At 41.5% G+C, this 22,354-nt stretch overlaps 1 protein-coding gene across 3 annotated transcripts in view; it reads right to left on the bottom strand.

Annotated features, from left to right (window-relative positions):
• The window catches only part of LARS2 (leucyl-tRNA synthetase 2, mitochondrial), a 114,125-nt gene that overhangs the window by 4,105 nt on the left and 87,666 nt on the right, over positions 1-22,354 (bottom strand). For 2 of the 3 annotated variants that reach the window (XM_045002995.1, XM_045002994.1), the window contains exons 19-20: positions 20,712-20,823; positions 9,125-9,252 (exon numbers count right to left, since the gene is read on the bottom strand). In XM_045002995.1, coding sequence (XP_044858930.1) covers positions 9,125-9,252; positions 20,712-20,823 — 240 coding nt within the window. Of the gene's footprint in view, positions 1-9,124; positions 9,253-18,371; positions 18,416-20,711; positions 20,824-22,354 lie in introns of all 3 variants that reach the window. The other variant, XM_045002996.1, reaches the window with a different exon arrangement.

The raw sequence follows: 22,354 nt of genomic DNA, 5'->3' as shown, positions 1-22,354 counted from the left end.
GCACCATATGCCTGAGTCCAGAAATTCTTCAAAGTAGTATCCATTGGCCCACACATGTATAATAATATATAGAGATATACCTATCACATAGAACTGGAAGGGACTCTGAAAGGTCATTAAGTCCAGTCCCCTGCCTTCACTAGCAGGACCAAATACTGATTTTGCCCCAGATCCCTAAGGGGCCCCCTCAAGGATTGAACTCACAACCCTGGGTTTAGCAGGCCAATGCTCAAACCACTGAGCTATCCCTCTCCCCAGTACAGTAGTTCTTGTGCTCCTGACTGAGGACGTAGGAGGTAGTGTGGGCCGACACCTCTCTAGTTCCTCTTCTCACCGCAAATCCAACAAGATCTAGGGGATGGAGGGCAGGTAGTCGAATACAGATAGGGACCACAAATCTCAAAGAATCTCAAAGTTACAGTAAGTAACCTCCACTATTTCTTTGAGTGCTGGTCCCTATGTGTATTCCACATGTGGGTGATTTGCAAGCAGTGTTCAGATTGAAGGTGGGTGTGAGGAAGCCGGTATCAAAGCTGCTCACAATACTGATCATACAGCTGCATCCCCAACTGAAACATGAACTACAGCGTAGCGTGTTGTGAACATGTTGACAAAACTCCAGGTGGCCATCCTGCAGAGGTCCTGCAGCAGGACATCAGATAAGGATGCTGTGGAGACAGCTTGTGCGGCGTGAGCTGTGCCACCCCAGGAGGAAGAAGTTTTGCCATCTTGTAATGCTCTAAGACAGGGGTGGGCAAACCACGGCCCACGGGCCGGATCCGGCCCCTCAGGGCTTTGGATCCGGCCCGTGGGATTGCCCCCCGTGGCGCTGCAGGCCCCACACCGGTCTCAGAAGCGGCCGGCACCACTTCTCTGCAGCCCCCCAGGGGCGGGGGGGCAGAGGGCTCCATGTGTTGCTCTTGCCGCCAGGCACTGCCTCCCGCAGCTCCCATTGGTTGGGAACGGGGAACCATGGCCAATGGGAGCTTTGGGGGAGGTACCTGGAGGTGCGGCAAGGGCAGCGCATGCGGAGCCCTCCACCCCCCCTTCCCCCAGGGGCCACAGCGCTTTCCAGAACGGCGCAGCGTGGGGCCAGGGCAGGCGTGCAGGGAGCCTACCCTGGCCCCGGTTCGCACCGCTGCCACCCCAGAGCCGCTTTAGGTAAGTGGCACGGGCCGGAGCCCGAACCCCTCCTGCACCCCGCCCCCCAACTCCCTGCCTTAAGCCCTCTGCCTGCACCTCCCACCCCTCCTGCACCCCTACCCCCTGCCCTGAGCCCCCTCTCGCACTCGGCACCCCTCCTGCACGCCAACCCCCTTCCGAGCTTCCTCATATGCCCTGCACCCCTCCTGTGCCCCAATCCCTTGCCCTGAACCCCTTCCAGCACACCCCCTCCCACATCCCATACTCCCTCCTGCACCCCAACCCCCGCCCTGCATACAATTTCCCCACCCAGATGTGGCCCTCGGCCCAAAAAGTTTGCCCACCCCTGCTCTAAGATGTATCCCGAAACCCACTTAGAAACCCTCTGGGAGGATATGGCTTGCCCACGCAATCCCTCTGCTATGGCGATAAACAGTCTCAGTGATTTCCTAAAGGGTTTGGTTCTTTGCAGGTAGAACACCAGGGCATGTTGAACATCCAGGGAGTGAAGTCTCTTGTCTTCAGAGGAAGCATGGGGTTTTGGAAAAAATATAGTTAAGTGTATTAATTAATTGATATAGAACTCAAACAACATTGGGAAGAAATATGGGGTATAGATGGAGAAAAACCTTTTCTTTGTGAAACACTGTATAAGGAGGAAAAAAACAGGAGTACTTGTGGCACCTTAAAGACTAACAAATTTATTTAAGCATGAGCTTTCGTGAGCTACAGCTCACTTCTTCGGAGAAAGCTCATGCTTAAATAAATTTGTTAGTCTTTAAGGTGCCACAAGTACTCCTGTTTTTTTTGCGGATACAGACTAACACGGCTGCTACTCTGAAACCTGTATAAGGAGGATCTGCCATGATGGCTCTGAACTCGCTGACTCTCCTGGCCGAAGTGATAGCCACTAACAATGCCACCTTCATGGATAAGCGGGTCATGGCATGACACCATAGGATGGATCTGTGAGTGTCAAGAGGACAAGGTTAAGGTCCCGTTGAGGTGTAAGTCTAAGGCCTGGTGCAAAAGAGCAGATCTTTCATAAGTCAGACTGTAGCAGGGTGAGTAAAGATGGAGCATCTTTCCACCAGAGGAGGAAGGCACTTATTGCTGGTAGGTGTACTCGCAGTGAGTGAGACCTGAAGTCTTCAGGGACAGGAGATAGTCTAGGACAATCAGGATGTTTAAGGTGTCTGTAGAGTGTTGGTGGAGTTGTGCCCAGGTTGAAAAGCATCTCCATTTGGCCACATAGTAGGTTCTAGTAAAGTTCTTTGTGCTTTGGTTAAGGAACTTCTGAATGGGGAACGAGCATGAGTGTTCTATTTTCAATGCCCATCCAAACACCAGGCTGTGAGGTGGAGTGAGTCTGGATTGGGATGCTTGATTTCCAGCCCCCGTCCTGTGTTGGGAGATCTGGGAATGGGGTGGATCCTGTTTGGTGGGTGGACAGACATTGTTAGAAGTTCTGTGAAAGCAGAACTGTCTGGGCCAGTAGAATGCTAGGAAAAAGATGTTGGCTCTGTCTCGACATATCTTCCCCATGATTTGTGAAAGCAGGAAAATGGGAGGAAAGGCATATCTGAGGCCATTCGTCCAAGACAGTACAAGAGCCTCACCTGGGGAGCCACGTCCCATGGCTCCTCTGGAACAATATAGCAGGGACTTTCAGTGCACATGGGAAGCAAAGAGGTCCCATAGGGGAGTACCCCATTGTGTGAACATCTTCGGCCGAGGAGGGAGAGGGGCGCTCAGGCCTCCAGCTGACCTGGGGCTCCTCTGGCCGAGGGGGCGCTTGGGGCTCCTCCAGGCGGGCATGGGGGGCAGGTTGGGGGGTCTGGCCATGGGGCAGGGGACACGTGGGCAAAAGGGGCAGAGCCGATGCTAGCCACCCTGAAGGGGGGCTCCACTCACTGCCCACGTGCCTCACCTAGACAGTATAGGCACTGTTGATGTTCATCACTGATGGAGACAGAGTGAGGGCAGGAGAAACAATTTTTGAATCCTGGGACTTTGGGCACAGTCCCAGAGCTGGGGAGGGGTTGCCCAGCTGGGGAAAAGATATATCCTAGACTAACTATAACTTTAACTACTAACTACTAAGCTAAAATATATAACTATTTACAAATATTGTCTTTCTTTGCATATGACCTACTGAAGGAGGACAAGATTATGCCTCGGGCCATGTAGTGGTATGAAGGAACTGGAGAGGCGTCGACCCGCATTGCTTTGTATACCTTTGGTCAGGAGCATGAGGAGAATTACTTCACATGTGCGACTGAGCCAATGAACACTGCGCTTGGAAGAATTTTCAAACTCAGGTGCATGGTGCACATACTTACCCACCTGTGACATACACATAGGGACCAGCACCCGAAGAACACCACCACCACACATTCATATCTCTATTTCAGATTTTACGGGTCATAAAAACCTGTCTACACATACCTACTTTGATAAATGCGTAATCAGAGAATTCACTCCCATTAACAAAGTTACTAGAAACGACATACCACGGGTAGTGTAAAGATGCTCATTCTGTAACATAATATCCTTTTAAATAGAGAGATCCAATGACTATATTATTGTATAATGCGCTCTAAACAAAACCTCACTGTTGTAATGATTATTGTACTGTCTCTTATTTACATGACTAAGATTTATAAACCTGTTGACACTTTCTAAATAAAGACAAAGTTAAAAAAAACACAACCCAACTCCGTCTATACATTAGACCTTACTCTAACTCCTTATATGAAGCACCCCATTAGATTTCAGCCATACGCTACATTTTATTGTAGCTTTTATGAAAAAATCTGCAAAAGCTGTTCATCAGACTATTTCTTTTTGGCAGGGGGCTGCAGAAGATGCTCCATTGATGAAACATTCCAAAGAAAAAGTATAATGTCAAAATTAGTAGAGTGCTGAAAAATACACAGGGAGACTGGCTGGCTCATGAGATTCCTAATAGGATATAAAGCCTTTTACTATTAGGTCAACAGTTCAAATCTATCCCAGGTTAGCAGTGGCTGATGAGATGGTAACATCTGATGCTGTTCACTGTCCTATGCGAAATGGGTTAACAAGTCTCAGTATTATTTCCAGTGGGCAGATGTCCACAGTGCAAAAATTATCAAAACCCTCATATTTGGTGCCAGTCTTGGCAGAGAAGCCACAGGACTGAATGAATATGACAAATGGATTATCTTTTCACTCCCACAAGTGGTCCCTCCAGTCAGGGCAGAGAAACATAGGCAAACTTGCACTGCAGCTGCCAAGGTTTTCAGTCCTGACCTACCATATCCTTGCTATTTGTGGCTGGGGCAGAGCTTGCAAATTATGCCAAACTGCAGTGTGGTTTTGTGATGTCACCAAATATTTACAAAATGGTTTTCTTCACCACCTGATGTGAAAGGCTTGTGTATTAACTCTGTTATTAAAATACAATCTTCAGAACATCCACCACCTTCAACAAGCACTCTAGTCATATTTAAAAACAAAACAAAACATCAGATTGTCAGCCGTACCCTTGTCAACTACTATGATTAGTCACTTTTCTCTAGCCTTCAGTGGGCTAATATAGCTCATATCTGCTCCACGTAGAAGTGTCGGGACCAGAAAGCCAGGGTGAAAATATTTTGTTTGTGCACCAAGTACATCCTGTGTTACTGAAAAATCTACTTCAGTGTGACCTTCAAGAGGGGACAAAAACTGTGCTTGTGTCCCTTTTTGCTTCTTTGAAGCTGTCAATTTCCTTTCTGTTACTTTTTTACATTAGAAATACTGGATGTCATCTACTTGGGAAGATTCTTCAGGGATTGAAGCCTAGTGAAACAATGATTCTGCAAAAGATTGAACTGAGCAATTAGAGGAAGAAGACCTTTAAGTCAGACTTCCCTACTTTTTTTTTTTTAACACCTATCTGACTCCAATCCATTAACACCTGCAATAAAGCAGTACAATAAGCAGCAAAAAAAAAAAAAAAAAAAAAGTCATAAACGAGCTTTAAAAAAAAATCCTTTGCAGGACTAGAATACTGAACAATTCTGCAGGCATTGATATGTGAGGAACTCTACTTGTGTGTGTTTGCAGGATCAGAGCCTAAGTGTCTAAAGAAATAAATCATTCTGTTGTTCCTTTCTAATTCATTGAGCGGACACACACCACAGTGGGTAGTTCCAGATATTTTTTTACAATGCCAAATGGTATGATGTAATGTAAGGGTGGGCAAAGTGCAGCTCTACAATAATGCCTGGGCCAGCAGAAATGCACACATACTGTACAGTGCATCTAAGCCTTTCTCCTGCAGGTAATCTAAGGTGTAGCAACTGTTTCTTTTTGCCAGGCTCTTAAAAGGAACTGCTCTCTGTTTTCTAATTCACCTACTCCCATTGGCTCAGAGAAGGCTTTAACATAAGAGACAGTAAATCAACGTGTGCTGCTTCAGGCACACAGACTGTTCCGTCTCTCTAAAAGACCTGAATTCAGGTTAGGCTGAGGGCACAGTTTACTGGGCCCACTCTGGGAATTTTTTACACCCTCATTTGTTTTTAAATGGAATATAGAGGGTTCAATAATGCTGACCATTGACAAAAGGACTCACCATACAACATCCTGGAAAACAAAGACTAGCCTGGCATTTTGCGGGATGGCATAAACAACAGAATGAGAAAGGTAAACAAAGGTTGTAATGGTCCCCTAGGTCCCCCCCTTAGGCTTCTTTTCTAAACCAAACATGGACTTTTTTTTTTTTTTTAACTTTTCCTCATAGGTCAGGTTTTCTAAATCGTTTAGCGTCTTTGTTGCTCTCCTTTGGACTCTCTCCAATTTGTCCACATCTTTCTTAAAGTATGGTGCCCAGAACTGGACACAGTACTCCAGCTGTGGGTCTCACCAGTGCCAAATACAGCAGGACAATTACCTCCCGTGTCTTAGATACATCTCTCCTCTTAATACACCCAGAATATTAGCCTTTTTCACAGCTGCATCATCATTGACTCATATTCAATTTGTGATCCACTATCACCCCAAGATCATTTTCAGCAGTACCATCACCTAACCAGTTATTCCCCATTTTGTAGTTGTGCATTTCATTTTTTCATCCTAAATCAAGTACTTTGTACTGATCTTGAAGGTGAGGTGTGTATTTGTTTCTCTTTTTTGTAATTTTCAGCAAAGTCTTTTTGACTGTTTTTGAGTTACGGATGAATGAAAGAGCCATACTTTTGCCATTGTAAACCATTTTAATTATTTCTTTTTAAAATAGGACTACAGCAAAAATTGTAGTCTGAAGTTTTTGCCAACTTGGCATTATGGACTTTCCTTTGTTTGAAGAACAAAATGAGAAACCATAAGCAACTGAAAGATTTTGCTAAGCCAGGTGTGGCCTGGCCCCGCCCCCTATCTGATCCCTTCTGCTTCTCGCCCCCTGACGGCCCCCCTGGAATCCCTGCCCCATCCAACCACCCCTTTTCTCTGTCCCCTGACTGCCCCCCGCCACCCCATCCAACCCTCCTCTCATTCCTGACTGCCTCCTCGGGACCCCTGCCCCCATTCAACCCCCCCGTTCCCTGCCCTTTGACCACCCCAAACCCTTCTCCACACCCGTGCCCCCTGACCACCACCCCAAACTTCCCTGCCCTCTATCCAACCTCCCCACTCCCTGCCCCCTTACCATGCTGCCTGGAGCACCGGTGGCTGGCGGAGCTACAGCCGCACTGCTCAGAGCATCAGGACGGGCAGCCGCGCCGCCTGGCTGGAGCCAGCCATGCCACCACGCAGCACAGATCACTGGGTCAGGCCGGGCTCTGCAGCTGCACTGCCCCAGGAACTCGCAGCCCCGCTGCCCAGAGCATTGCACCGGCGGGGGAGCGAGCTGGGGCTGCAGGTGAGGGTCTGGGGGGCTAGCCTCCCAGGGCAGGAGCTCAGGGACTGGGCAGGAGGGTCCTGTAGGCTGGATGTGGCCTGCAGGCTGTAGTTTGCCCACCTCCGTTCTAAGCATTTGCTAAGGATTTTAGCAGAACTAAAGGCATCATATCACATTCTGCCCACCTGGATCAACCAGGGGCTCAGGCAAGGACAAGAGATTTTGGTCTCAGTCTGTTAATAGAACAATTTGCATGAGGAAGACTATAACCAAAGTCTTCATTGTCTTTTTCAATGTGAAGAGACAGTTGTCACAATGCAAAATGATAATAAAACTGTCCACTGCTAAACTATAATGGCAAAAACTGAGAAACTCATGCATCCTGAACCCTGTTCACCCATATGAGGTGAGGACTTAAGTATATTTATGTTCACTCACATGCTACCACTACTCTGGCAGTTTTCCTCCTCCTCCTTTTTTGAAAATAAACAAGGATTTTTAATCCAGCCCTCAAATTAATACCAGCGTAAGGCTGTACAGTTAACAACAGACAGGCGTTTTACAGGAGTTAAGATTCCAACCGTAACATTAACTTAGCTGCACTGTAAATATATCTAGTACTTTCTCATTCTGTTGTCCAGGTTAAATGTGTAGAGGAACAAATTATTGTTCAGGTTGCAAAATGTATATCATAAAATCTGAAAGATGTGCCATGTGACCAAGTTAATCTTCTTGTTAGAATTTTAACCCGTGCATTTCCTGACTTTTTTGTGAAAATAGTTGTAGAACCTTAATGTCACCTTCATCATGTTTTTCTATTTTACATACACACACCCAAATAAAATCTTTAATTACCTGATCACATACTATTTATTTTACAGATCCTGTCTTCTTCAGTGCACAGGATGGACAGAAACACAAGAGAACATCTTTACATGTAGAGTGTGTGTGTGTGTATGGGTATGTAGATCATGTAAAAAGATGCTCTCTTTTGTGCACTGAGGGAGGCAGGGGACCTGTAGACCAAATAATCTGTGACTATATAATTAACAGTTATCATAATGCATGTGGACAAATGGTTCTAATTATAGTTACACAGGCACCAGAAGAGCTAAGCCCGGGACTCATGGCATCCCCTCCTCCAGGCTCCAAGATCTGCAACTGTTCCCCTAAAGGCTAAAGAGGCAGTTGCTGCTGCTGTGTCACAAGCCGGAGTTAAAGCTTTGTTGGGTCTGGGAGCACGCTGAGTGCAGTCAGGAGGTTCCAGAGATTTTAGTAACAAGCTATATTGATCACATGCAAATGGCAACTTCCAGAGGCTCATAACTTGGACAACTCTGGATGGACTTTCATGGGGACAGCAAAAGGCATCTCTCTCTCTCTCTCTCTCTGGCCCTGGGCCTTCTTCCTTACCAAATTCCAAGGTCTTGCTGCAAAGCATGAAGGTGCTATAGGTCTGCAAAACACAACTGGAAAAAAAACCTGAACATTGGCAGAACTACTTTATTTCCTCATTCCTGAAAACAGTTAATCATGTTTTGCTGAGATCTGCCAAAATATGTCAGCCTGAGGTAGAGACCAAACATGGAAAATTATAGCCCAGACAAAGTCTGGCTAAGTTACAAGCAACTCAAAACAGGGTCTTACAATGGTAAGTGTTAGGTAACCTTAACGATAGGCAGAGCAGCCAGTTTTGCCTATAAATATACACTTTTGTATAGATACATCATCATCAAGGGATTAATAGATTAAAAATATGTAGGGGCCCCTTAGCTGATATGTTCATAATTTCTGCTTCGGACTCACTCAGCTTTGCTCTGGAGTCCCTGTCCTCAACTGTGCATAAGTCAAATCTCTTAGAGTAGTGCTATCCACAATCATACAGTTATCTCTATACTTTTTTATTCTTGGTTTCTCTTGCAAGACCACTTCACTTATTCATCTGAGCAGTCTTCCAAATTAACCAGCACAATTCTAACTTTAGCTTTCATTCTTTCTATCCTAGCATTGAGTCAATCAGCAATGTAAAACCTCATCTGTCGTCCTCAAGAACAAAACTAGCAGCTAATAATGCATTCATTGACCACTGCTGAAACTCAGCTTGTAAACTCTTACCAGAACAGACATCTCTATGATATCTGGTTGCTGGAGGTATTCTGGGTCCACTCTGGGCCAGGACTGATGCAGCACATCATCATCCCATTTATGATACGTAGAAAGTTTATTCTGCACATGTGCCAAACCTACAACATAAAATTGATAAATTGCTGATCATACTTTAACTAGAACATTAAATCTTTTGAGTTTCATAAATATGTCAAAAGACTGCTTAATTTAAATCTTGTCTAAAGCAAATGCACTGGGAGGAAATAATATGGTTTAGTTTAGCATACAGCATATTATAAACAAAAAGATACACAGCATTCAGTGCTTTGAAGGGGATTTTCTTATATAATGTACAGGGATTCAAATGTGACTGCTTTTCAGATTATGGTTAGAGCTCCAAAACCTCTGTTACTTTGCCATAAAGCACAGCTATAGAAGGCCAAAACTTACTCTGTTTTGTTACACACAAAAAACTTTAATCTTTAATCTTATAGCTAGGGCTCTACCAATTTCACAGCCATGAAAAGTGCATCATGGATCATGAAATAAGCCCTTCCCCGTGAAAACCGATCTTCCCCTGCTGCTCTGAGCGCCTGAGCCAGGGGGCTCCTAGTTCTGTCCATCCCCTGCACAGCCGCTCTCGGGGGAAGATCAGACCCACCTCCACCTCTGGAAACTTCCTGCACCTTCAGGAAGCTCCGCGGTTGCTGCTTTCAGAGTCCAGCTTTGCAGGCAGCACAGAAATGAGGGTGGCAATCCTGTGACCCACCGACAACAGGTTTGCGACCCCCACACAATCCCTTTTTGGGTCGGGACCCCCAGGGTTACAACAACGTGACATTTCGGGGGGAGGGATAGCTCAGTGGTTTGAGCATTGGCCTGCTAAACCCAGGGTTGTAAGTTCAATCCTTGAGGGGGCCACCTAGGGATCTGGGGCAAAAATTGGTCCTGCTAGTGAAGGCAGGGGGCTGGACTCAATGACCTTTCAAGGTCCCTTCCAGTTCTAGGAGATTGGTATATCTCCAATTATTACCTTTATTATCTTCAGATTTAAACATCTGAAAATGTGAAATCTACCTATTTACAAATCCTGTGGCTGTGAAATTGACCATAATGGACTGTGAATTTGGCAGGGCCCTATTTATAGCCAGTCAACTCTCTGAACTCTTCACAACTGCAAATACTTCTTGTTTAAATCATTGCTTAATCTCAATCTCACAACATATTCAATATGATACTTTTCACATATAAGTCACTAACCCTCACTGTGGCTCTGTTTCCCCATCTGTAAAATGCTGTATACCATTATTTGCAAGGCTACGTAACAAATTTCTGTAAAGTGGTTTGAGACTCTCAAATGAAAGGCTCTACAAAATGTAAGTATAAACATTATTGCACTCTTTCACACTCCCTGAAATGTGTTACATTTTGATTTTGTCTACTGCTACAGGCTAGCTTTCTACAAATGCTTCCCTTTTTATCAGACAGACTTCACTCTCTCACAAAATACAAGACAACCAATTCCAGCTCTTCAGTGTAAATCATCAGTAGATAGAAGGAAACAGTACTGAAATCACTCTTTCATGGAATGAACATTTAATATGGAAATAAAATGATTTAATTTACTCCTGTTGCAGGATGAAATAAAAACACCAATTTCAGTGAACTTGAATATCTACAAAAATATTTGAACATGAAACTGATGCTTCCAGCTGCCATTGTAATTATTTGTGTTTCTCATAAAATCAAGGAATTTTCAGATTAAATATACATCATGTATTTCAACGAGATAACATAATTCTGAATGTTTTCTTAAACTAAAACTCCAATCAGAATTGCAAATCCATAGCAACTGATCAGACATGTAGTTGAAAATGCACATATCTTGTCAACACACAGTTACAAACTCAAGGTGAAAAAGAGATCAAAGACACATGTGTGTCTTCAGTGACTCAAACAATAGAGTAAGGGAAAACAATAGTGATGCATTGCCCCATGAGATTTGTTGTTGTTTATGAAGTAATTAAAAAAATACTTCACAGAGACAAAGACAGAATCCATGGTATTCCATGCATATCAGACACATTTATCATAGTGGTTAGGTAAGGCAAATGTACTGAATAAGAGCAAATGAAAGGAGAGCGAGAGTTTAACTCTCCCAAAATTAAAGTCTATCAGAAAAAAGTTGCGGACAAGCCACTTCTTTAAGTGACAGAAATACTCTAGCTATTTCCTTAATGACTCAGAAGGGGGGTGGATTGGTGGGAGTTATTTTTGATTGCAATAAGAACATACAAGTATTTCCTAAGTGTGACAATGGAGGCTCCAATCTTGTTAAGTAAATATCTGACAAAATAATTCATTGGGGGCAAAATAAGAATGGATTTTTCTGTAACAGGAGTACTGAAACCAAGAAAACAAAATGAAAGAAATCATGGTGATGATTCATTTTCTCATTGACTTTAAAGAAGATAGCTGCTACAGATTCATCTCTTTTTGGCTTTTGCATGTACAGATGATCTCTCTTCTTTCCAAATGATCACATGCCTTGCAGAAAAACATGCATTCAGGCCAGGCCACTCCTTATTTTCCTGTTTAAATGGCTTCTTCATATTATTGCAAAAATATCTTCAAAAGATCTGAGACAAGACCTAAAGAGGCAGAAACTGGGTCACCCATAATCCCTGCGGAGGCTGTTAGTCCTCATAAAATAAGCAAAAGGAAAAGATTCTTCAGCAGATACAGAATATTAATACCGCAAAAGAAACATCACTCTTTTTAAATAGATCCTTTCACAAGACATGTCACCATTTAGAAAGATTGAGCTTGTCTATATTTAAAAAAATGTGAAAAAAATCAACAGGGCTGGTGTCCGAAAATGCAGTTAGACAGGAAACCAACATGAAGGTTTCACTTACCTTGCCTGGTTGGTTTCCTGTCTTAATTCACATTCTATAAGCTCCAGAAGACAGAAAATGCAAGAATCATATTTTGTTACATAATTTCTTAATAAAACAAATAAGAATGGAGCTTTCATCGTCACAATCTGGAATTGCTTGTACATTTTTAAAAACTAGCCATCAAAAATTGAAATACAGAATCATAGGTTTAGGAGGGACCGCAAGAGTTATCTAGTGTAACCCCTTGCCATGATGCAGGATTTGTTGTGTCTAAACCACCAAAGGCAGATGACTATCCAGCCTCCTTTTGAAATAACTCAGTCTGCTGTACTATATTAAAAAATATGATTTCAACCAATCATTTGGCATTTCAAACAGACTTATCTTTTGAAATTATTAATTTTAACACTTATCTTTGGTCTTGCTTATGTTGGGTTCTCATAGGGGGAGAAATTACCTGATGAAATACACATTACAAAGAAACATATTTTGCTCATATTTTCATAGCCTGTCTTCTTGTGTTGGCTATGCAGTCTACTGCAGGAGTAGTTCCTAAATCCCAACTGACCTATTTAGTAATTATTTATGTTGGGCCATAAATGTGCACAGATCTTTCTAGGCTGATAAAAGGCAACATCCCTGCCTAAGGGATGCCCAAGGCCCAGATCCTGCCTCTGGATCCGCCTGGGTGGTATGCGCTCTTACCTCATACAGAGCCACGCAGGCACCAGGGTCCAGCCCTGCAGCTCTAATTACAGGATCAGGGTTCAAGTTAAAACACAACATTGTAAAAGGCGGAAACAAACACTGGTGAGCGTGAAAGAGTGGGTGATGGGGAAGGGAGGACATGGTTTAAAGCAGCAAAATCATGTGAATGCTTTGATTAGTAGTGTGAGAGTCATGAGAATTTCATAAGAATAATACTTCCCATAAAATACTGGTTTTGGTGGAGAAAAATACAGATTATTGGCCACATGGAAAATTTGTTTTGAGGAAGGGCTAAAAAGGGAGGGGGAAGCAAGGCAGCTCACAGATCACATTAGCACGGTGCTCCCAAGCTTACAAGGTCACATGAAAGAAGGTACAGAGACAAGCATGGTAGAATGAAACAATGGATGCAACTACGCTAGAAAGTATCAGAGGGGTAGCCGTGTTAGTCTGGTTCTGTAGAAGCAGCAAAGAATCCTGTGGCACCTTATAGACTAACAGAAGTTTTGCAGCATGAGCTTTCGTGGGTGAATACCCACTTCTTCGGATGCAAGCATCCGAAGAAGTGGGTATTCACCCACGAAAGCTCATGCTGCAAAACTTCTGTTAGTCTATAAGGTGCCACAGGATTCTTTGCTGCTACTACGCTAGAAAAAAATTGTACCTGTACTTTTCCAGCAGTACTACAGCTGCACTGGTGCTGGAATATGAGTACAAATGTTTCTAGTGTACATAGGGCAAAGAGGGCAACGAGGCATGTAGCCTGGGATGGGGGAGAAGGAAAAGTCAAAAGACGTTTGCACAGGTAGGCAGATGGTAGCGCTGTGAAGGCAAGGAAGAGGGGTGACTGAATGTGACGAGGGAGGTGAGAGGAAGCCAGTGGAGGGATTTGAAGTGGCTGAGACCAGAGTTTAAGGCAAGGGTTTTAGGCAGAGATACGGAAATATTAGAAAGGGGCAGTGCAGAATGATCCTATATGAATGTGGTGCAAGTATTTGTTATTCAAGGGGTATTTTAGCAATCTCTGGGTTTGGCAGAGACAAAACAATGAGAGTCTGCACTGAGTAAAAATACCATCACACAGACAAATGAAGTGTTCTCAAGCAGCTCTATACAGACATTTACAATAGTTAGGAGATTTTCATGTTTGATTAGTATTCTATTTGCCTCTGCAATCAATTCCAAGTATACTGTCATCACTCTACTATGCTCTTGGTATATTTCTGTACTGGGGTTTTAAATGGACCTTCCCATTAAATAAAATCAAAACAGAGGAATATCAGGATGCACGTTTGGCAGTACAGGAGGTATATGTCTGCAGAGTACATGTGCTATGCTTTGCAACAGCAGAGCAATTAAGTCAATACTACCATAGCTGTTTCCAAACAGCTGGGAGGAAAGTTGTGCAATGTTACTAGTATCACACAAGTGGGTATCCAAGGCTAAACTTACACTTAGCTGAATACAATCCCATGGGGGATCATTTTGTATGTCTCACAGCAGGAATCCATTAACATCAAACAACTTTATGGGATGCAGGCCTAGATTTCTAGAGCCAGAGTTTTGGAATGTTCTCCCATTTAGTTTACTCCAACTGCATCCTTCTGAACAAGGCTGACCATGGTTTTTCCTTCTCAATTCATACAGAAGAATTATTCTTTATTTGACAAGAAACTGGTGGCAAGTTTTTATACTGGATAAGGGTTCTTTTGATATTTGGTCATGTTGCTTATTGAAATTTCTGCTTTTAGATTTTTGTGGGGACTTTGATAATGCACTCAAAGGCCTTTGGGTTTTGTGAGCCATGAAAATACAAGTGTATCGCTAAACAAAACACATTTCACACATGGCACTTAAACTAGCTTTGCACAGTTACTATTATTGACCTAGCTTGTAAGGTACATTGTCCTAGGCCATCCTGAGTCATTCTTTCCTGCACAGGATAAATGACTCAGGAATCCTCTGCTCCAGCACTACAACTCTACTCCAGTCTACTCTCTCTGTGTGGGGTGGAACGGTGTCCTGTACTCTGAGACTCTTCCAGGGCGTTAATAAAGGGTCAAAATCTGGTGAGAAAGCTCTAAAAGGAGCATAGTTCAGATGAAGACCAAATATATCAATGGTAAATATGCGGTTTGTGCAAGGACAAAGCAAAATTACCTGTCCTTTTAGTAACTTTAACAGAATTTTTATTTAGCCCTTATTCTTCAGATAAAACTCAGACAGCAGCCAGTGGAGGTTTTCCCTGAGCAAGGACTGAGTTAAAACTGAATCAGGATTTCAGGAATGAGACTATTGTAATGACTGTTAATTTGTTGCCAAGACAATTATAGCATCATAAATACCAGTAATTATGCTAAATTTCAATAAATCATGAAAAATGGATGAAGTGACCATGCTTGTTTAACACATATCACATGGCACTTTCACCTTTTCATGACAGAAGTAGGTCTAGCACAAATGAAACTTCTCAAAACGAGCAGCTACACATCCTTGCCTGGATGAGAAAATACTGGGTAAGCACAAACACACACAAAGAGTCTCAAATTTAGCAGTGGTGCACGTATATTCCTCAGATACAAGGTTTCAGGAAGGAAATAGATTTCCTCATCCTGTTAGTGTTCACAGACTGCCAAAATGTATGTCAGCCTGATGAACTCTTCCCACTCTGAGAGGCTATATTAACTGTTGTTGGTTTGGGGTTTTTTTTGGTTAAACTATAGCGTAGTGTATACTGCGTAATAGAATTAAGCTGACACAAAGACACTGGAAACAGTTCCTGCCCTAAGCTGGAGAAAGGGCCACTTCCCAAAAAAGTAAGATACAAAAATATCAAAGTACCGTAACTACTCAGTTATTATTGTTCAACTGCTGAAAGGTACTACATTTATCAGATAGCATTCAAACAGCCTTTCCCTATACTCAAACTGGAAAAATGTACTGCTCAGGCCTAAGTAGATTTCTCTGCTTATCCAAAGTTCTGCTTGAAATATATAAACAAAATGGTCACATATAAACCAAACAAATGAAGCAGTTTTCAATCACTGATGTGCAGAAATGATTGGGTTTTGATTCTATTTTACAAAAATGTTCCTTTCTTGTGCATTATAATCTATAAAAAAGAAGGGTTATAATACAAGGCTAAATATTACACCAGAGGGATTCTGTGGCATTAAATCCAGAGTGCTGATTTTGAGTGCTTTGTCATTGGACCATAAGAACTGGAAGGTGGTGGACTAAAAGCTAAATTATAAATCATCTCTATTGTGATGCCAAAAAACCCTTGATAACAGCTAGGCAGCTGATGGTCTCATCACACTATTCACAACTGTTTCCATGTTAGCTTGTGCTCTCCCTGCCCGTTTGTTGTTTTTTCCTGTTGTCTTTTGTCATGTACTTTAGATTGTAAGAGCTTTGGGGGCAGGGACTGTCTTTTCATGATGTGTGTATACAGTGCCAAACACAATGGGGCCCTGATTGGGGAGTCTTGGTGCTAATGAAATACAAAAGTGATGTTAGTTTAAAGCAGAATTTGTCTGTTGCAATATCTTCTTACACACTTCATTCTTGCCCATAGGCTTGGAAGAATTAATTTTTTTATTGGTAAATGTTGGAAAACATCAATTCCACTGTATACCCCAGGTGTTGGCAACCTTTCAGAAGTGTTGTGCCAAGTCTTCATTTATTCACTCGAATTTAAGGTTTTGCGTGCCGGTAATACATTTAAACATTTTTAGAAGGTCTCTTTCCATAAGTTTATAATATATAACTAAACTATTGTTGTATGTAAAGCAAATAAGGTTTTTAAAATATTTAAGAAGCTTAATTTAAAATTAAATTAAAATGCAGAGCCCCCGGACCAGTGGCCAGGGCCCAGGACCCAGGCAGTGTGAGTGCCACTGAAAATCAGCTTGCGTGCCGCCTTCGGCACACGTGCCATAGGTTGCCTAACCCTGGTATACCCAGACAAAAAATAATTTGCATCAATGATAGAAATTTACAGATAGGTAAAGAAAGAAAAATGCTGCTAGAGAAATTATTAGTGGATTATTGATTTAAGCATATTTACTTTGTATATTTTGATGTCTGATATTGACAAAGTTATAACTTTATAAGGCTTTAATGTTTGGAAACTCTATGTCTACTGTCATTAAATAATTATTGTCTGACCCCCATAACTTCCTGCAACTGTGAAAATTTAAATAGACAAAAATAGAAAAAAATGCTTAAAAATAATCAATATCTGTTAAAATTATATATAAAAAGTGATTTTGCCAAGCTTACCCATAGTCAGTGATGAGAAGCAGCTGAAAAGATTAATGAGATTATGCTACTAAAATGTAATACAGTCTAGAAGGTGGCTTATTTAAACTGCAAAGTAATATGCAAAACACTCAAACTGTGCTCTCTCTCTCTTTTTTAAAGGCTGTAATGCATTAAATGCTAGGTATATTTAATTACCCAATAAACACTCCCCAGTTACAAAATACTATTAACACAGCAAAATCCTTTCTTCTCATGGATAGTTCAAATAAAGAAGGGGTATAACATGATGCAGGGTAAACAGAAGAATCCGTTTTCCTGTTCAATGTTGTTCTTAGCCTACAGGAAAAATATCTATTTAATTAGTAAGACTTGTCTGATTCCATCTTTAGAAAGAAAATTCTACTTAAATTCATTACTGAAAGAAACAAAAAGTAAATTAATGGGACTGTATCAGATATTTTAGGGCCAAAATTTAGATAGCAAATATATAGCTTTATTATTATTTCTAGTACTGTAGCACTTCCAACTAAGATTGGGGCTCAGCTGTGGTAGGTACTGTACAAACACAAAGTAAGAGACACAGACCATGCCTTGAAGAGAATACAAGCAAAATACAGGAGACAGAAAGAGTGGAGAAAGGAAATACTAACATCCCTATTTTACAGATGTGAAACCAAGGCACAGAGAGAATTACCTCTATTTTACAGATGGAGAACTCAAGCACAGACAGAAATTAAGTGGAGGATTTAAAAATCTTAATTTTAATGTTTTTTATCTTTTTAAAAACAGAGACAAGATTGTTTAACTGTCAAGTCCAAAATCATATTAAACACATATTTTCCAGTAGGTCTGATTATAACTGTAATGATAAGGTGTACAAATATCAGGTAAAAGGTACAGTCGACACAAATCACTTATAACTTTACAAATTATGCTCATATACAAGTGACACAGTGTGACTGTCTTTAAAATCTTAAAGCTATAGTTCTTGAAATAATCCAAGAATGTACCTCTGTATACAATGGGATTGAAGAACATGCCTAAATTCCTGATTACCAAGGGTTAGAAGATCAGGAATGCAGACTCATATGTTTGAGAACATTAACCTGCTTCCCTGTTATTGAATAACTTGGCTCTAGGTGGATACTTTTCACAGATGTCTTGACTGAGTAATGACAAATGTTGGATCCTCTCCAAGCAACAAAATTTTTATACTATATAAAGCAGACAACAGTAACACACACTTGATCTCTCTTGTGATAAAATAGCTTAACTATAGAATGTAATGATGATCAGGATGATACAGAAAGCTTCTCATGTTCAATCCATACGCTTCTAACTTTAGCAATCTAAACAAACTGTTTTTGTAGTTGTAGGCTAACCTCATTTGTGCACGAGGTGGAGTCTCTGGACAACACAACTGCATCTTCAAATACATGTAGCAAGAGAAGAGAGCACAAGTCCATTAATTAGTGTTCTTGCTCTGTATTCTCATATCACATATAGGCCAGATCCTGAAAAATGCTGAGTATCCACAACTCCCAAAGACTTTAAATGAGAACTAAGGGCATTCCGTATTTTGCAGGCTCAGGTCCTATGTTAGACCAGAGAGAGATCTGAGCCAAGACATGTTGGTAGTTTTTGTCATTTTACCAAACATATTTCATAATTCTCTATTCATTAATATTATTTGTATTTCAGCAGTGCCTAAAGGCCTCAGTTAGTGTTCCCGCCCCCATTATGCTAGGGGCACTGTATGCAGATGTAATAAAAACTCCAAGCAGTTGGAAGATCAGATTGTGGCAATTATAGTAATTTCTGTGCAAACAAAGAGAAAAACGAATTTTGGTTGATGGTTTACAGGCAAGAAAAAACTTCCACATAAACAAATATTCCCAATATCTGTTACCTGTAAACCATCAACTAAAATTAATATTTCTCCTCAAGAATCCTTTTCTCTAGCCGTTAGTATTCCAATGCTATACGTGGCTCTGAAAAATAAGCTATTTACAGTAGCACCTCCGAGCTGTGAACACCAGAGTTACAGACTGACCAGTCAACCACACACCTCATTTGAAACCGGAAGTACATAATCAAGCAGCAACAGAGACCAAAAAAAAACAAAAAAAAAAGCGAATACAGCACAATACTGTGTTAAATGTAAACTACTAAAAATATAGAGAGAGAGTTTAAAAAAAGGTTTGACAAGGTAAGGAAATAGTTTCTGTTCTTGTTTCATTTAAATTAAGATGGTTAAAAGCAGCATTTTTTTTCTGCATAGCAAAGTTTCAAAACTGTATTAAGTCAATGTTCAGTTGTAAACTTTTGAAAGAACAACCCTAACGTTTTGTTCAGAGTTACGAACATTTCAGAGTTATGAGCAACCTCCATTCCTGAGTTCTTAACTCTTGAGGATCTATTGTAGTTGCTCTGCTGAGTCAAACAACTACAGCATGAAGATCTTTGCTTCTGAATGTTGCTTCATAAAATGCAATGCCCAAGGTAACACAGTCCATCATGGCCAACTTTAAAAGGGAATATATTCCCATTTTCTCACATATATCTTGGCATTTCTATCAACAAATCATTAACATGATTGCTGCTGACTTCTGAATTCTGGTATGTACATTCCTCACCCTACTGATGGCAACCCTAGCAGGGTTGTAAAGTTTGGCCAACTTAGGGGTTTAGATATTAGGGCCTGGTCTACACTGGTGGGTGGGAGGATTGATCTAAGATACGCATCTTCAGCTATAATAGTGTAGCTGAAGTCGACGCATCTTAGATTGACTTAGAATCACTTACTTCATGTCCTCACAGCGCGGGATCAACAGCTGCCGCTCCCCTGTTGACTTTGCTTCCGCCTCTTGCCGAGCTGGAGTTCAGCAGTCAACGGGAGAGCGATTGGGGATCGATTTATCGCATCTACACTACACGCAATAAATTGATCCCCGATAGATTGATCGCTACCTGCCAATCCGGCGGATAGTGTAGACGTACCCTACGCAGCTGATGTAAGTCTTAAGCAAGGTTTTATCTCAAGTCCCCTAAAGGAGTTAACTCACATCAGCATGTCCCTAGTTGTCCAGGGAATGCTACAACAGTAGTACTATGAATCCACAACCCTTCATGCTGCTTGACACATAGCCCTGTAGACAGGAGTCCTCTTAGCTCAAACTCATCACAGAGAGTAGGGACCACTCCTATGGTACAAAGCCTTCTTTTAAAAGGTCTGTTTCCTTCCCCAGGCCCAGCTGTCAGCTTTTCCCTCCATGACAGCCTGTACAAGCCCTTCTGGGTGTGGCAGATCCTTTTTCCTCTCACCCAAAGAAACGTAACCTTTTCCTCACCCATCACATCACCCCCACAGAAAAACTACAATGTGACCATATATATAAATCATGAAAGCTGAAAGTGCAGAGTGATCAATCTGTAAGACTCAGGTTAGTGTAGGAATTATATGGATGAGGGGGAATGACAGTCATGAGGACATTACTAAACCTGACTCCCTGGGATGGGAAAGTTGTATGTTTGGGGGTTATGGTGACTGACTGAGGAGAGGACAGGTCTTGATCTGTGGGCTATTAAGTGCCTAGGAGGTGCATTGTTTTTAAGATGCTTCTTGCAAACTTATCTTGTTATTATTATGTAACTTCCTTGGAAATTATTTCCCCAACCTTATTTTTTCTGCAGGAGTAATAAAAAGCATTTTATGTAAATACCTTTCCATAGCTCTGAGGCTATGTGTGGGGCCATAGGTGCAACCATAATACAAAGAGCAGCCAAAGCATCTTCAAATTCTGCACTGTGGAGAATGAGAGGTTGAGAGGCATGCTATGGAAAAGGGGAAGAAAAAGAAACAGGAATTGTAAGTATAAATATTCCTATAAAAACGCAGTTTGTAATGGAGAGAATGAAATAATAAAAACATAAATCAATGCCTAAGTCCAGAAAAAGTCCCATTTTACAATGAATGAGAAGCTTAAAAAAGGCATGGAGGATGAAAATGGAAACCATTCCAAATTCTTGCTTCCAAAGTGCACCACTGGAAAGAGCTGTGCACAGAGGACCCTTACACAGAGCTCAGGCACCAGCACTCTTATAAAAAGGCTACAAACTTGGCCCTGAAGAAAGATCAGTGTGACTGGACCCTGTGGGCGTAGGGGGTCTGCTCATATGGAAGCCTTTGTAGGATTGGGGCCTTGAAGAGTATTCTGGGTACTGGAAGGTGTTTTTCCCACACACCTCCAGAAGTGCAGTGCCCAATACGTTCACAATTCATTTAAAAAAAACCCATGTCAGAATATTAAGCCAGACCAGGAATGTAAGCATGGCATGTGGTTTACTGAGATAGGGCTCATTAGAATAGGATCCTGGTCTGATCTAGATAAAGTTGGTGTAGAGTTAAAGAGATCTAAAAAAACATGAGAGTGAAAAACATAGGAAAATATTTTGTGGTTCAAGTCTTTGTTGTTTTTGTAACAGTTCTTTATAAGTTCTTGTGAAAGGTGCCAGACCAACAGCATATGAAACTGAATTCCCCTGTTTATAATTTATCTCTAGAAAAGGTAGAACGTAGGTGGAAGCTATGCAAGCTTTCCCCTATTCTGCCCTGCCAGAATGCTTCCACTCTGAGCTGGAGGAACCATCTCCAAAGATGAGGATAGTTCAGTTTCTATGTATATTTAATTCTTCATCTTTGTCTAAGGCTTGACTAAGTTTAGTACTTCGTTTTTTTCTCAAATTTTAATTTTCACACATCTCCACACTTCCTGGTTTCAGCTGGGATTGAAAGAGGAAGTACTAAAATGTTACAAGGAAACTTGTGCTTGAAAGATACCCACCCTTATTTCTTGACCACAGAATTTAGAGCTGCGTTCAAGTATTTGGATGTTTGTCTGAAGTGATATGAATCTCTGATCTGGAGAAAAAACCTCACATTTTCAACCCCATGAACTCTGTAGTCTCTAGGATTTTTGCTATTTCAATACAGTATTTGCATATGTCTTAGGGGGACTTGTGTTAAGTGTTGTAATTTAACCAACAACTGCCTTAGAATCACAAGTTAAAGTCTAATTACAATTAATTGCAATCAAAGATGAAAAATATCAATGTTTAATTTGACCTCTAATTTAGGTCACTGTAAAATTAAACAGAATTAATTCCTCAATCAAGTATAGCACAATAATAAAGGAAACAGTTATTATATTTGACCTATCACCACTTGGCTGATCTGCAGTATGATGGTCCAAACTAGGAGTGCCAAATTAAAGTTATTTTATAAAAAAAGAGAATTTCCAGGCTTTCTTAATGTCAAAAAGCTCTAGTGCTGAAAGTGATCTCAGAGGAATGCAAGGGATTTGTG

This window comes from Mauremys mutica, chromosome 2 (genome assembly GCF_020497125.1).
Source record: "Mauremys mutica isolate MM-2020 ecotype Southern chromosome 2, ASM2049712v1, whole genome shotgun sequence".
NCBI classification, from domain to species: domain Eukaryota; kingdom Metazoa; phylum Chordata; order Testudines; family Geoemydidae; genus Mauremys; species Mauremys mutica.
The sequence above is the reverse complement of the archived record's forward strand: the minus strand, read 5'-3'. Positions and strand labels throughout refer to the sequence as shown.